The sequence below is a fragment of the Schistocerca cancellata genome, chromosome 4, assembly GCF_023864275.1.
Source record: "Schistocerca cancellata isolate TAMUIC-IGC-003103 chromosome 4, iqSchCanc2.1, whole genome shotgun sequence".
Classification (NCBI taxonomy): domain Eukaryota; kingdom Metazoa; phylum Arthropoda; class Insecta; order Orthoptera; family Acrididae; genus Schistocerca; species Schistocerca cancellata.
In genome coordinates, this window is record NC_064629.1 from 870319030 (window position 1) to 870333724 (window position 14695).

General features: G+C 46.5%; 1 protein-coding gene across 1 annotated transcript in view; it reads left to right on the top strand.

The window, feature by feature from the left end:
• The window catches only part of LOC126184482 (uncharacterized), a 1022231-nt gene that overhangs the window by 617638 nt on the left and 389898 nt on the right, over positions 1 to 14695 (top strand). The window contains exon 9 of the mRNA XM_049926873.1: positions 1536 to 1696. Within this exon, the coding sequence (XP_049782830.1) occupies positions 1536 to 1696 (161 nt within the window). The remainder of the gene's footprint in view (positions 1 to 1535; positions 1697 to 14695) is intronic.

The window sequence follows — 14695 nt, forward strand, 5'->3', positions numbered from 1 at the left end:
CTCCTCACATATTAGTTCTATTTCTGTGTATGTTTTTATACATACTGATTCAGTTAATTTATTGTATTTAAATCTTACGAATTTGTATAGTGGCTATTTTACATATCAAGTTCCGCCCCCGCACCCCCCCCCCCCCCACCACCACAAATACTCTTCTTACCAAATATAATTAGAAACTTGTCCACCTACGGCGGAGAGACGTCACCTTCATACTCTTTGTGCAGATTTTCTAATTTAGGTATGACAGTTCTACAAGAGATGAAAGACCTAACAGCGCGATGTTTCGTATAATGATGTCTGCTCTTTAACCTACCTACCTCAGCAAGGATAATCTTTGATACAGTTCACTATCATCAAGAGCAAGTCGTTTAAAAAAGTCTTTAAATTCCTTTCCAGCAATGCTTCCACCATCACCTGCCCTTGACATCAGAAAGAAAGAAGATTAGCTTTCCGTCCACAACCAAGTTATAAGAGACAAGGCAGAAGCTCGGATTTGGGCGGGCTGAGAAAGAAATCTGCTGTGTCTTTTCTGCATGCAGCCTTTCATCCACATCATGAAAAGCTTAAATCTGGGTGGTATTTAACCACCGTCCTCCTGAATACTCTGTGGAGCGTTCTTTGGCGAAATGATTCAATTCTATTGACAGGCGAAGCTCACCTCGAAAACATCTATAATGACAGCGGAACTCGCCTTTATTTTAGAAGACCTGACATGTATGAAACAATACTGATCCTCTTAGATTCACGCAATGCGTTATTACTCAGATGTAAACCTCTGCAGTAATATTTTAACAACAGTATGTCTTGTAATATATTGGATATTTTATGCCCAAATACTAAAACTCGTCTACCACTGTTAGTAAATGATTTCCCAAGCTAACTCCCTCAGCTACACCTGATTTAATTCGACTATCCTCCATTACCCTTGTTTTAATTTCGTTGTTGTTTATCTTATAATCTCTTTTCAAGACAGCATCCATTCTGTTAAACTGATACTCTTTGTACCTTAGTGCATCTGGCAGAATTACTTTGTTGACAGTACTTAACGTTTTCATCTCTTATCACTGAACTTTAACTATTTCTCCAAATTTCTGCAATGTTGACTAGAATACACACTTTGAAATACTGAAGTTGTCAAGGATAAAACAAAGGCAACTAAAGGCTGATTATAACTTATACAAAAAACAGACTGCAGATACAATAGCCGAAGTACATGTATGGGAGACAGTGGTTGAGAAGGGTGTGGGCCAGGGATGTAATGTATCTCCATGTTGTTCAATCTGTTCGTACATATAACTATAAAGAAAACCAAGAAGATATTTGGAGTTCACTATTAACGATGGCAAACAATGAGCAAAATCAGATCGTAGGATGAACACGCAAGGCCACTACAGAATTCTACTGCTCGCCTGTGTTAACTGATGCCGCAGAAGCATGCAGAATCGCATTATGACTTCCTATGATGTTCATCTAGTGCCACAGTGGTAACTCGATCCCTCTCGTGAGTCATAATGGATTGCTCCTTTTGTTTACAGAAAGAGCTGTTTGCCTCGAAGGCGGAAAGCGCCTCCGACGGTATGCGCGAGAGAAAGATGTCCTCCTCCTCCACCGGCAGCATGAAGAATAAGTGGCTCAAGGCCTTCAAGAGCCTCAAAGCCAGCAACACCAGCGACGGCGCTCTCAAAGAGACGGAGAAGTAAGTCTAACATCTCACATCCTCTTGCCTTTACTCTGCATAACAAAGACACTTCTCTAGATTTTTACTATGTAGTAATATCGCTTCGACAAATTGTGTGCCTTTAACATAATGTCAGTTTTCACACTCCTGAAAGTAAGTTACCTATACGAGACAAATGAAAGACAATTTTCAAATTAACGTCATATAATCTTCTGTGAAATCTTTCATTAAATGATCAGTTTTCGCACTCATAAACGTTTAATGCCTATTGAATGTAGTGATGCAAAAAAATCTAATGCATGTGTTTCTTGTACTAGCTCGGCATCGAGTAGAAGAGAAACTCTATTTACCTTAATGGACCACTCAGTTTCTATTATTCTTTACAGCAAGGTGATCAAAGTGAAATTACATTTTTAAAAAATATCTCTTTAAAACAGTTAATCTCTGTTAAAGTCAACATTACTATACATATCTACGACAGACACGTTTTCATTTTTATCTGTAAAAGTATCATCAGTGCTTTCAAATTACCATATACTTGTAAAAATATTTTCCATTATTATCTTGTGTACTCCGTTGCACACATTTTTAGCCATCTTTAAGTTTAAAACAATTATCTTGGTTTTTAGTTACTACGTGTAAAGGTTTACGATTTGTACGTAACTGTCACGTTTGCACTGGAAACTTCCTTGCCCTTTAGTATATGAACGATTAACTTTCGTCTAGAGCGTAGCATCTCTGTATTCCACTTATCTGCAGTTTTCCGTACAGTGTACGTATTAGGCAATTTAACTGACATTTTAAAAGCACATTACTATGTTGTCATTCAGAGGAAAATACGAGGGTTGGAACTTGAATAGTGGCAATTATTTATTTACAGCTCGTACAAAATAGATACGTGTTTGAAAGTTTTACTGACCTTCAAAGGAGTCACCAGTATTGTGTACAACCCGTTGCCAGCGATGTGGAAGTCGTAGGATACTCTTAGCAGTGCCAGTTGTGTTGACAGTTCGAGCGGCGCGGTCTACTGGCTCTGAGCACAATGGGACTTCTAAGGTCATCAGTCCCCTAGAACGTAGAACTACTTAAACCTAACTAACCTAAGGACATCACACACATCCATAACCGAGGCAGGATTCGAACATGCGACCGTAGTGGTCACGCGGTTCCAGACTGTAGCGCGGTCTGTTGCCCGACGAATTTGTAGCAGTTCTAAAGCGAATGCCGTGACGTGTTTCCTTCAGTTTAGAAATCGACTTGAACTCACGAGGGCTTAAGCCAGGGAAGTGAAGTAGGTGTATAGCACTTAGCAGCCCCATCAGTCAAACAGCTTGCACTGTACGTGCTTGAGCATTGTCCTTCAAAATGGTCATTGTCTGCTGAAAGTGTCATCACTTCAGTCTCTAAGCTGGTCGTAGTTTGTGTTCCAAAAATGAACATCCCGTGTTCGATTCCCGGCGGGGTCAGGGATTTTCTCTGCCTCGTGATGGCTGGGTGTTGTGTGCTGTCCTTAGGTTAGTTAGGTTTAAGTAGTTCTAAGTTCTTGGGGACTGATGACCATAGATGTTAAGTCCCTTAGTGCTCAGAGCCATTTGAACCATTTGAACCAAAAATGAACAACACAGAGGCGGAAGTGATGACACTGACCATCATTTTGCAGGACAATGCACGTACAGTGCAAGCTGTTACTGATTTGTTTGACTGATGGGGCTGCTAAGTGCCATACCACCTATTACACTCCCCTGACTTAAGCTCTTGTAAGTTCAACTTGATTTCTAAACTGAAGGAAACACTTCACGGCCTTCCCTTCAGAACTGCTACAAATTCGTCGGGCAATAGATGGCGCCGCTCTAACTGTCAACACAAATGGCACTGCTAAGAGTATCCTACGACTTCCACATCGCGGTGGCAACGGGATATTCACAATGCTGGTGACTATTATGAAGGTCAGTAAAACTTTGAAACACGTGTCTATGTTGCCGAGCTGTAAATAAATAGTTGTCAATATTGAAGTTCCAACCCTCGTATATGAAGCTGCTCTAATAATCTAAGCAACTTAAAGCAGGGATGTTATGTACAAATGCTCAGACTTTGTATGACTCAGAAAACGGATACAACATATGCTTAGACTTTGTGTGAATTTTCTCTCCGGCGAAGGAATACAAAATAACAAGGAACCAAAGGACGCTGGACATTTTTCACTGCGTGTGGTTTCAAAATGTGACGTGGTCCTCGCAGACATACTTTTCTCTTCGTCGCGCTATACCACGAAAGTAGCCAGACATTGGCTGGTATGGCAGTATTTTCGCTTATCTTTTGATTACCGCTATAAGAACGTTACAGATTCTACTGTGCACTCTTTGATGGTAGTCATGTGCTGAGGTGTTGTACAGAGGATGAGACAGGAAGATGAATAGTTTTTAATTTCCCGTGTACGCGAGGTCATTAAAGATGGAGCACAAGTTGGGCCTTGTTCTTTCTAAAGGAATCATCCCGATATTTGTCAAAGTGACTTAGGTAAACGACGTAAAACTTAAATCTGATGATCAGAAGAGGAGCTGAACAGTGATCCTTTAGAATGACTGCCCAGTACCATAACCACTGTGTCACCGAAGTGGGAGGGGGGGAGGAAGAGGGGCTGTGTGCCTAGTAGTCATGATTTCACTACATTTCTATTTTTTGTCTCCATATTTAACATATTTTTGTTCGATGTAATTGCCTTTTGGCTGTGGTACTTTCCTTGTATTGTTAATATGTTCTGTGAAAATTGTTATTTCTTACTACTTACACGCTTTTTATGTTTTCCCGTACGTAAATATGCTACATGAGATCGGCATCATATTTCAGGGGCGTAATAGTATTGTTACAATTTCTGCTGTTTCCTCCTGAAGCTCTAACATATTAGCTAACATGTTCCTGTTTCCAACGATTTAACAGTGTTCCTTTTTGTTGTGGCAGTTTGTTTCTTCGTATTAAAAGCTAAGCTAACTGAAAAATGTAATGAGTGTATGCTATAGAATATGTCCATCATCCCTGAAAGTTTGCAACATCATCACGGAATCATCCTGTGTAAGGGGCAGTCAAAGAAAAAAAGGGGGGGAAGACCTTACATATCCTCCACATAGTCCCTATCTCTCTCCATGCCATTTCCATATTTTTACTGTATTGAAAACAAGACATTCGTGGTCGTCTGTTTGCTTCGGATGAAATGCTGCACGCCTGCACGCCTGCTGGTTCCGTAAACAACCGCAAAAGCTCATTGACCGTCTTGTCTCACTGTGGGATAAATGTGTTAACATAAATGGCGATTAATTTTTTTCCCATCAGTCTTGTTTTCTTTTGACTGCCCCCTTATACTCTCAGGCCATGATGATGCTTTTGCAAAGAGAAAACAGAACATGTCTAGTCTAAACACACATCATAATTTTCAGCTACTCAAGTGACGATAGCTAAAACTCTTCGAATCAATCGATAAACTTGCAAATGAGAAACAAGTACACAAAAAGATATTTGAAAATTTTAGTTAATTCTTGGTAATACCCAAACAAAAACTGAAGCCAAATATAATTTTTTTCTGCTCACGTTTTTCCAGAAATCATTCATTAACCAGTACTTTTATAATATCAAATTTATTTACAGTTTCTTTCGCAATTAAGTACTTTGTCTCTTCAGTAGCCATTTTCAAAATTCGTTACACAAGTAAAGCGTTGAAAACGTATGTACTAATTTTTGTCATCATAAAGAGCACAGGTAAGAGGAAACAAGTCAGCAATGCCGTTTTCACCCATTACTCGTGTAACGAGTATGGATCTTTAAGGCTGTCAGTACTAATCCAGATCTGTCCCTTCGAAAGTGGTTAAAATTTTTAAAAAAACAAGACCAGCTAAATTAACGTTCATAGAATCGCTACCAAAGGGAAACACATGGTCAGTATTATCAAGGAACGTCGGGATTGTATGGTTTCTGTTTTACCATAATTCTCTTGACTTTATATATGACTGCCATTATCAAATCAAAAATATTTGCAACTATCATCTTCTACTGATCGAAGTGCGCCACAGTTGTTAATAATCAGGGTTGGTATTCCTGTTCTGCCTTCAAGATTTCCGTGATTTCGCTGAATCAAGAGAGAAAATTGTGTTAATTTCCTAAATAGGAGAGGGTGGCTTCATTCATCATCCATTTACAAATGTCTCCATTGATTTTAAAGTCGAAGAGAAACTAAACCCTATCATTCCTTTAACATCTCGTTCTCATTCCGAGAGTGAACACAAATGTTAGTCGTAATGAGAGTAAACAGATGCTGAACCGCAAGAAGCTATGATAAAAGTTGTTGCTTTTCAAAATTTCGGTAATGATTCGTGCACTATATCAGCTATGTTTCTCTTCCATTAATTATTTGTCCTGTAAGTAAGTAATAACTGTAGCTGTGATATACGGTCAGTATATCCAGTTTTGAACAAACATCGTGGCAAATCGTTCGTAACTGTCAGTCCCATCTTGTTCCTCTTCTTATCTCAGCTAATTCGTTGACACTGCGTTATCTTTTTTCTGTTTCTCTCTTCTTTTATTCCTATTCTTAAAATGCATTATTGTTTTGATAAGAAGTTCAAATGTTCAACTGCTGAGGTCATCGGTCCCTAGACTTACACACTACTTAAACTAACTTCTGCTAAGTACAGCACACACACCCATGCCCGTGGGAGGACTCGAACCTCCGGCGGGAGTTGCCGCGCAATCCGTGACATGGCGTCCCAAACCGATCGGCCACTCCGCGCGGCTGCAACAGTCATTCCCGAATTGCAGAAGTGCTGAAAAAGGAAATTCTTCTCGTAATGTGCAAATATTTATTAGTACTGCAGTGTGGCGTGCTTTCACATCAGAATGTGGAAAAGCATTTCTCGCCAAGTCGATAATTGTCATTTTGAATACACATTCAATAAAAGTTTGCGTCACCTCGGTTCCGAGAGTTCCGGAACCTATACAGAATATTGGAATAGAAATCAACATAAATATCATTTCCGCCATTTTTATTGCTCATGAAAACTACACATTGCATGTTGTACCACCATACAGGGAGACCTTCAAAGGTGAGAGGTGTTGGTCCAGAATGTTGTACACACCGGTACCTGCAATACCCAGTAGCACGTCTTCTTGCATTGATTCATGCCTGTATTCGTCGTGGCATACTAACCACAAGTTCATCAAGGCACTGTTGGTCCAGATTGTCCACTCCTCAACGGCGATTCGGCGTAGATCCCTCAGAGTGGTTGGTGGATCACGTCGTCCATAAACAGCCTTTTTCAATCTATCCCAGGCATGTTTGATAGGTTTCATGTCTGGAGAACATGCTGGCTACTCTGGTCGAGCGATGTCGTTGTCCTGAAGGAAGTCATTCAGAAGATGTGCACGAAGGGGGCACGAATTGTCGTCCATGAAGACAAATGCCTCGCCAATATGCTGCCGATATGGTTGCACTATCGGTCGAAGGATGGCATTTAATTATCGTACAGCCTTTATGGCACCTTCCATGACCACCAGTGGCGTACGTCGGCCCCACATAATGCCACCCCAAAACAGCAGGGAGCCTCCACCTTGCTGCACTCGCTGGACAATGTGTCCAAGGCGTTCAGCCTGATCGAGTTGCCTCCAAACACGTCTCTGACGATTGTCTGGTTGAAGGCATATGCGACACTCATCTGTGAAGAGAACGTGATGCCAATCCTGAGCGGTCCATTCGGCATGTTGTTGGGCGCATCTGTACCGCGCTGCATGGTGTCGTGGTTGCAAAGATGGACTTCACCATGGACGTCGGGAGTGAAGTTGCGCATCATGCAGCCTATTGTGTACAGTTTGAATTGTAACACGACGTCCTGTGGCTGCACGAGAAGCTTTATTCAACATGGTGGCGTTGCTGTTAGGGTTCCTCCGTAGGTAGCGATCATCCGCTGCAGTAGTAGCCCTTGGGCGGCCTGAGCGCGGCAAGGCATCGACAGTTCCTGTCTCTCTGTATCTCCTCCATGTCCTAACAACATCGCTTTGGTTCACTCCGGGACGCCTGGACACTTCCCTTGTTGTGACCCCTTATCGAACCGCGGTATTGACCATCTAGGCATGACTGAACTACAGACAACACGAGCCGTGTACCTCCTTCCTGGTGGAAAGAATGGAACTGATCGGCTGTCGGACCCCCTCCGTGTAATAGTAGCTGCTCATGCATGTTTGTTTACATCTTTTGGTGGGTTTAGTGACATCTTCGCCACAGTGGAATAATAAAAATCGAAAACGGACGATAATGTAAAGTGTATCTTTAAATTATGTGAACAGCCGTTTGATGATGAACTTGCTAGTTCAAAATCGGTAACGGCGCTATTTACCTAAATAAATAGCAGTATTAATAGTGGCTGGTTGCTGTTTTCTTCTCTGTAAGAATTAACCTACATTAATTGTACACAGCCACGGTCTCACCATGTCAGTTTTAGACAAAATAGCAACATCAGGCCCTCCCAATCCTGGGGAGTCTATTCTGCATATTTTCTTGCCCATCGGTAAGTGAGTCCATGACAATAGGGTGTACGACGTGGAGCTCGCCGTTGTCGTAGAGAACGGAGGTTCGCATCATGCCATCGTCTAACAGTCCGATGCGATGCATGACGTTCTGTAACCTCTTCGGCCGCCGAATTCATTTCTGGAGCAATCAGGCCATGGTTTCTTTGACTCAGAAGCCATAGATATCGATCATCCTGTGCGCCTGTCGAACGTGGTTGACTTGTGTGGTGTAAATCCCCAACACTTCCTATCAATTGGATCATATTTCATGTCCGCACCATATCACTTTGACTCCAGTGCACACGACGAGCAACGTCTTTGGTTGATGAGCCTTCCGCGCGTTACGTGATGATGTTGACCTGATAATTTGTGGCTTTTTCCTTCTTGGCATGATGGATGTTCACTCTGCTGTTCTCTAATGTGTCACTACTGCTGCTTTAATCTCAACTGAGGCGTTGCAATCCATTAGAATGTGTCGATTTACCGGCAGGTATCTCTCATGATAAATGTGTATATGTTTACAAACAATGTCGGGGGTGACCTAGCACTGCCGGCCGTGGTGGCCGAGCGGTTCTAGGCGCTTAAGTCCGGAATATTTACCATAGTACCACACCTGCAGGACGTATACGGGCCATGTAACAGCTTTGTCATCCTCCTCGGTAGCTGCAAGCCAGTGGGGCGTATTACTAACCTAAGGGGTCCGGGTTCGATTCCCAGCCGGTCGGAGATTTACTCCGCTCGGGGACTGGTGTTGGGTTGTCCTTACCTTCGTACCGTTATAACCCAAACGAAAATCGCCCGCATGGCGTCAAATGACGAGTCTAAGCCTATGTAGCTTCGTACCAGCGTATGGCTAGGTCTTAATGAATGTTCAGAGTTGTGGAAGCACACTGTCGATCTTCCACTGTTGAGATGGCTGCATAAGCCCGTTCCGAAAGCCAATTAAAAACCAGTTTTGTTGATGCGTGTATAGCGTAACTTCTTGGAGTAGAGAGAGGCTCCACTCCGTAACACAGCGCACCCCCCCCCCCCCCCTGCGGGTCCGGGGATTAGAATAGGCCTGTCGTAAGAGGCGACTAAAAGGAGTCCATCCCCCTCACGGGGGTAGTTAGCGCCTGCGTCCGGAGACGGACGGTTCCTCGACCTATTATTGTGGTCTTTTTGGTTTTTCACTTCTCGTTTCTTCCTTCCTTTTGTTGGTTCCTTTCTTTGCTCTTCTCCACCTCACTGTCTTCCTTACTCTTTCCCTTGACTTCTCCTTGCCTTCTCATTGCCTTCTTCTCCTTGCCTTCTCATTGCCTTCTTCTACCTGCCTTCTCATTGCCTTCTTCTCCTTGCCTTCTCATTGCCTTCTTCTCCTTGTCTTCTCTGGTCTCCGCCTCGGCGTTTGAGACAGTCTGTCCTCTTTCTCCCTCTCTCTTCTTTTTCCTCTTCTTCCTTCCTCTCTGTGCGTGCCTGAAGGCCGACCCACGCGTTCGCACGCGTAGCCGGTGACGGGGTAACGCGTAAGTCCCCGCCCTGGGTAGACATGTAAGGCACGCGTGTACCCCCTGGTAAAGGCCAGGCCCGGGGAGGGGTGATTGCCTGAGCTGATACCTTCTGACCATGCCGATTGGTCTCTCCGTCTGTTTCTCGGGAGGTGTGACCTGAGGTGTAAACATTCACCTAAGGCGGGAGTGCCCTCTGAGAGGGTCCCCACAAGGAAGGAGCGCGCCATCGGAGACGCTGGAAATCATGGGGGATTCCTCCGCAATGGATTCTACTCCATCTCTCTCGACTTCGACCCAAAAACGGAAACGTGACCAGCCAACAGTGACAAAAGTACTACCGCCTGCCCCACAGTTCCTCGTAGTTTCTCGATCTGAGGACGGAAAGGATTTTTCCTCTGTCAACCCTTTCGTTATTCAGAAGGGCGTAGATGCCATAGCCGGATCTGTCAAATCTTGTACCAGGTTGCGTAACGGTACCTTATTACTAGAAACTGAGAGCGCCTTTCAGGCACAAAAACTGCTTCGGGCCACACTCCTGTACACGTTCCCTGTCCGGGTGGAGGCCCACCGAACTTTGAATTCGTCTCGTGGTGTAGTCTATACTAGCTCCCTCGACGGATTGACTGACGAGGAGATTCAATCTTTCCTCGCTGAGCAGGGCGTGACGGCTGTCCATAGGGTCATGAAAAAGGTCAACAATGACCTTGTACCGACCCGGACACTTTTCTTGACCTTCGATAGTGTTAAGCTGCCATCGCGCATCAAGGCGGGCTACGAGGTTATTTCTGTTCGCCCCTATGTCCCGACACCTACGCGCTGCTACCAGTGTCAGCGTTTCAATCACACTCGACAGTCTTGTTCCAATGCGGCTAATTGTGTCACTTGTGGCAGGGATGCCCATGAGGGTGACTGTCCACCTCCGTCTCCTCGTTGTCTGAACTGTCAGGGTGACCATGCCGCATCCTCCCGCGACTGTCCTGTCTATAAGGAGGAACGCTGTATCCAAGAAATTCGGGTCAAAGAGAAAGTGTCCACCTCGGCTGCTCGCAAGCTATTGGCTAGTAGGAAGCCCACGCTGCTCCCAGCGGGGAAATACAGTACTGTCCTCGCCTCTCCTCGGACTACCCGGGAGGTAGCAACCCAGACATGCGATCTGACCTTCAGCACCACGGTCGTCCGTTCGGCCAGTGCTAAGATCGCGCGGTCGACGCCTCCTCTTCCTCCCATCACCCCACAGACACCAGCCCCTTCCTCAGCTTCTGCTAAGACGAAGACCCCGAAGTCAGATGCACGGGCCTTCAAGAAGGAACCATCCCATGCGGACTTCCTCCGTACCTCGACCTCCCAGCCTTCGACCGGTACTTCCACCAAACGTCCTTCCAAAAAGGCGCATAGGAAGCACAGTTCTCCTTCTCCGTCACGGCGCATTTCTTCTCCTGCGCCACCCAGCGGTTGCCGCCCCAGGCCGTCATCCGTTTCGCCTGGCCGCACCGCTGGTAGCCGTACATCTGGCCGTTCACCGGCGGAGGAAGCTCCCCCTCCCGGCCATCCTCCCGAGATGGCCGATGACCCTATAGACCCAATGGACGATGACTGTCCGCCTACTGATAGCGGCGGCAGTGCTCGCTCGAAGCCAGGCCCTAAGCGGCCTTCGAGGTGACCCCTTCTATCATCTTCCTTTTCTTACGATGGCACTTATTCACTGGAATATTCACAGCATTCGCTCCAACCGAGAGGACTTGAAGTTGCTGCTCCGCTTGCACCGTCCGCTCGTCGTAGCCCTCCAGGAAACGAAGCTACGCCCATGCGATCAAATTGCCTTGGCACACTACACCTCTGTGCGTTTTGACCTACCCCCTGTGGTAGGTATCCCAGCTCATGGAGGGGTTATGTTGCTGGTCCGGGATGATATTTACTACGATCCCATCACGTTGCACACCGGCCTGCAGGCAGTTGCCATCCGCATTACTCTCCCCACTTTTACGTTTTCCTTTTGTACCGTTTACACTCCATCGTCATCTGCCGTTACCAGGGCAGACGTGATGCAACTTATTGCTCAGCTACCTGCACCATTTTTGTTAACTGGAGACTTCAATGCCTACCATCCCCTTTGGGGCTCTCCAGCATCCTGCCCGAGGGGCTCCTTGTTAGCAGACCTTTTCAACCAGCTCAAACTTGTCTGCCTCAATACTGGCGCCCCTACTTTTCTTTCGGACACATCTCATACCTATTCCCATTTAGACCTCTCTATATGTACTCCCCAACTTGCACGCCGGTTTGAGTGGTATGCACTTTCTGATACATATTCGAGCGACCACTTCCCGTGTGTTATCCATCTCCTGCAGCATACCCCCTCTCCGAGCTTCTCTAATTGGACCATCTCCAAGGCACACTGGGGGCTCTTCTCTTCCAGGGCGACCTTTCAGGATCAAACCTTCACAAGCTGCGATCGTCAGGTCGCACACCTCACGGAAGTCATTCTCGCTGCTGCTGAATATTCCATCCCTCACCCTCCTTCTTCTCCACGTCGCGTACCGGTCTCCTGGTGGACCGCAGCATGTAGAGACGCTTTACGTGCTCGTCGACGTGCTTTACGCACATTTAAACGCCACCCTACAGTGGCGAATTGTATCAATTATAAACGATTACGTGCTCAGTGTCGTCGTATTATCAAAGAAAGCAAGAAAGCCAGCTGGGCTGCTTTCACAAGCACCTTCAACAGTTTTACTCCTTCTTCTGTTGTCTGGGGTAGCCTGCGCCGGCTATCTGGCACAAAGGTCCACTCACCAGTTTCTGGCTTGAAGGTCGCGAATGACGTCCTTGTGGCCCCTGAGGCTGTCTCCAATGCCTTCGGCCGCTTTTTCGCAGAGGTTTCGAGCTCCGCTCATTACCACCCTGCCTTCCTCCCCCGCAAACAGGCAGAGGAGGCTCGGCCACCTAACTTACGCTCCTCGAATTGTGAAAGTTGTAATGCCCCATTCACCATGCGGGAACTCGAAAACGCACTTGGCTGATCACGGTCCTCCGCTCCAGGGCCAGATTCTATTCATATTCAGATGCTGAAGAACCTTTCTCCTGCGGGTAAAGGTTTTCTTCTTCGTACATACAATCGCATCTGGATTGAGGGACATGTTCCCGCATGCTGGCGCGAGTCTATTGTTGTCCCGATTCCTAAGCCGGGGAAGGACAAGCACTTGCCTTCCAGTTATCGACCTATCTCGCTTACCAGCTGTGTCTGTAAAGTGATGGAGCGAATGGTTAACTCTCGATTGGTTTGGCTGCTCGAGTCTCGACGCCTACTTACCAATGTACAATGTGGATTTCGTAGGTGCCGCTCTGCTGTTGACCATCTGGTTACCTTGTCGACCTTCATTATGAATAACTTCTTGCGGAAGCGCCCGACCGCAGCTGTGTTCTTTGATTTGGAGAAGGCTTACGACACCTGTTGGAGGGCGGGCATTCTCCGCACCATGCATACATGGGGCCTTCGCGGTCGCCTCCCTCTTTTTATTCGTTCCTTTTTAATGGATCGACAGTTCAGGGTACGTGTGGGTTCTGTCCTGTCCGACACCTTTCGCCAGGAGAATGGGGTGCCACAGGGCTCAGTTTTGAGCGTCGCTCTCTTCGCCATCGCGATCAATCCAATAATGGATTGCCTCCCAGCTGATGTATCAGGCTCCCTTTTCGTGGACGATTTTACCATCTATTGCAGCGCGCAGTGTACACGTGTCCTGGAGCGCTGTCTTCAGCGTTCTCTTGACCGTCTTTACTCCTGGAGTGTCGCCAATGGCTTCCGTTTTTCTGCCGAGAAGACGGTCTGTATTAACTTCTGGCGCTACAAAGAGTTTCTCCCACCGTCCTTACGACTCGGTCCCGTTGCTCTCCCAATCGTGGAGACAACCAAATTTTTAGGCCTTACCTTTGACAGGAAACTTAGCTGGTCTCCTCATGTGTCATATTTGGCCGCCCGTTGTACCCGTTCTTTAAATGTCCTCCGTGTTCTCAGTGGTATGTCGTGGGGAGCGGATCGAACCGTCCTACTTGGTCTATATCGGTCGATCGTCCGCTCCAAGCTGGATTATGGGAGCTTCGTATACTCCTCTGCACGGCCATCCATCTTACGCCGCCTCAACTCCATACAACATCGGGGTTTACGACTTGCGATCGGAGCATTTTATACCAGTCCCGTAGAGAGTCTTCATGCTGACGCTGGCGAATTGCCACTCACCTACCGGCGCGATATACTGCTTTGTCGGTATGCCTGTCGGCTACTGTCAATGCCCGACCATCCGTCTTATCGTTCCTTTTTTGACGACTCTCTTGACCGTCAATACGGGTTGTATGTCTCTGCCCTGCTACCCCCTGGAGTTCGCTTTCGTCGCCTCCTTCAACACCTTAATTTTTCACTCCCTGCAACCTTTCGAGTGGGCGAGAGCCGCACGCCACCTTGGCTCCAGGCTCAGGTCCGCGTTCACCTTGACCTCAGCTCGCTCCCAAAAGAGGTTACCCCCGGTTCGGTCTACCACTCCCGTTTTTTGGAACTTCGTTCCAAGTTCATCAACATGACTTTCATTTATACAGATGGCTCTAAGACCAATGACGGGGTCGGGTGTTCCTTTATTGTCGGGGCACAAAGTTTCAAATACCGGCTCCATGGCCATTGTTCGGTCTTCACAGCTGAGCTCTTTGCCCTCTACCAGGCTGTTCTTTACATCTGCCGCCACCGACATTCTGCTTATGTCATCTGCTCAGATTCCCTGAGCGCCATCCAGAGCCTCAGTGATCCGTACCCGGTTCACCCTTTCGTACACCGGATCCAACGCTCTCTTCAGCAGCTGGTGGACGTCGGTTCTCCGGTTAGCTTTATGTGGGTTCCTGGCCATGTCGGTATCCCTGGGAACGAAGCTGCAGATGCCGCGGCCAAGGCTGCGGTCCTCCAGCCTCGGACAGCTTCTTGTTGTGTCCCTTCGTCCGATTT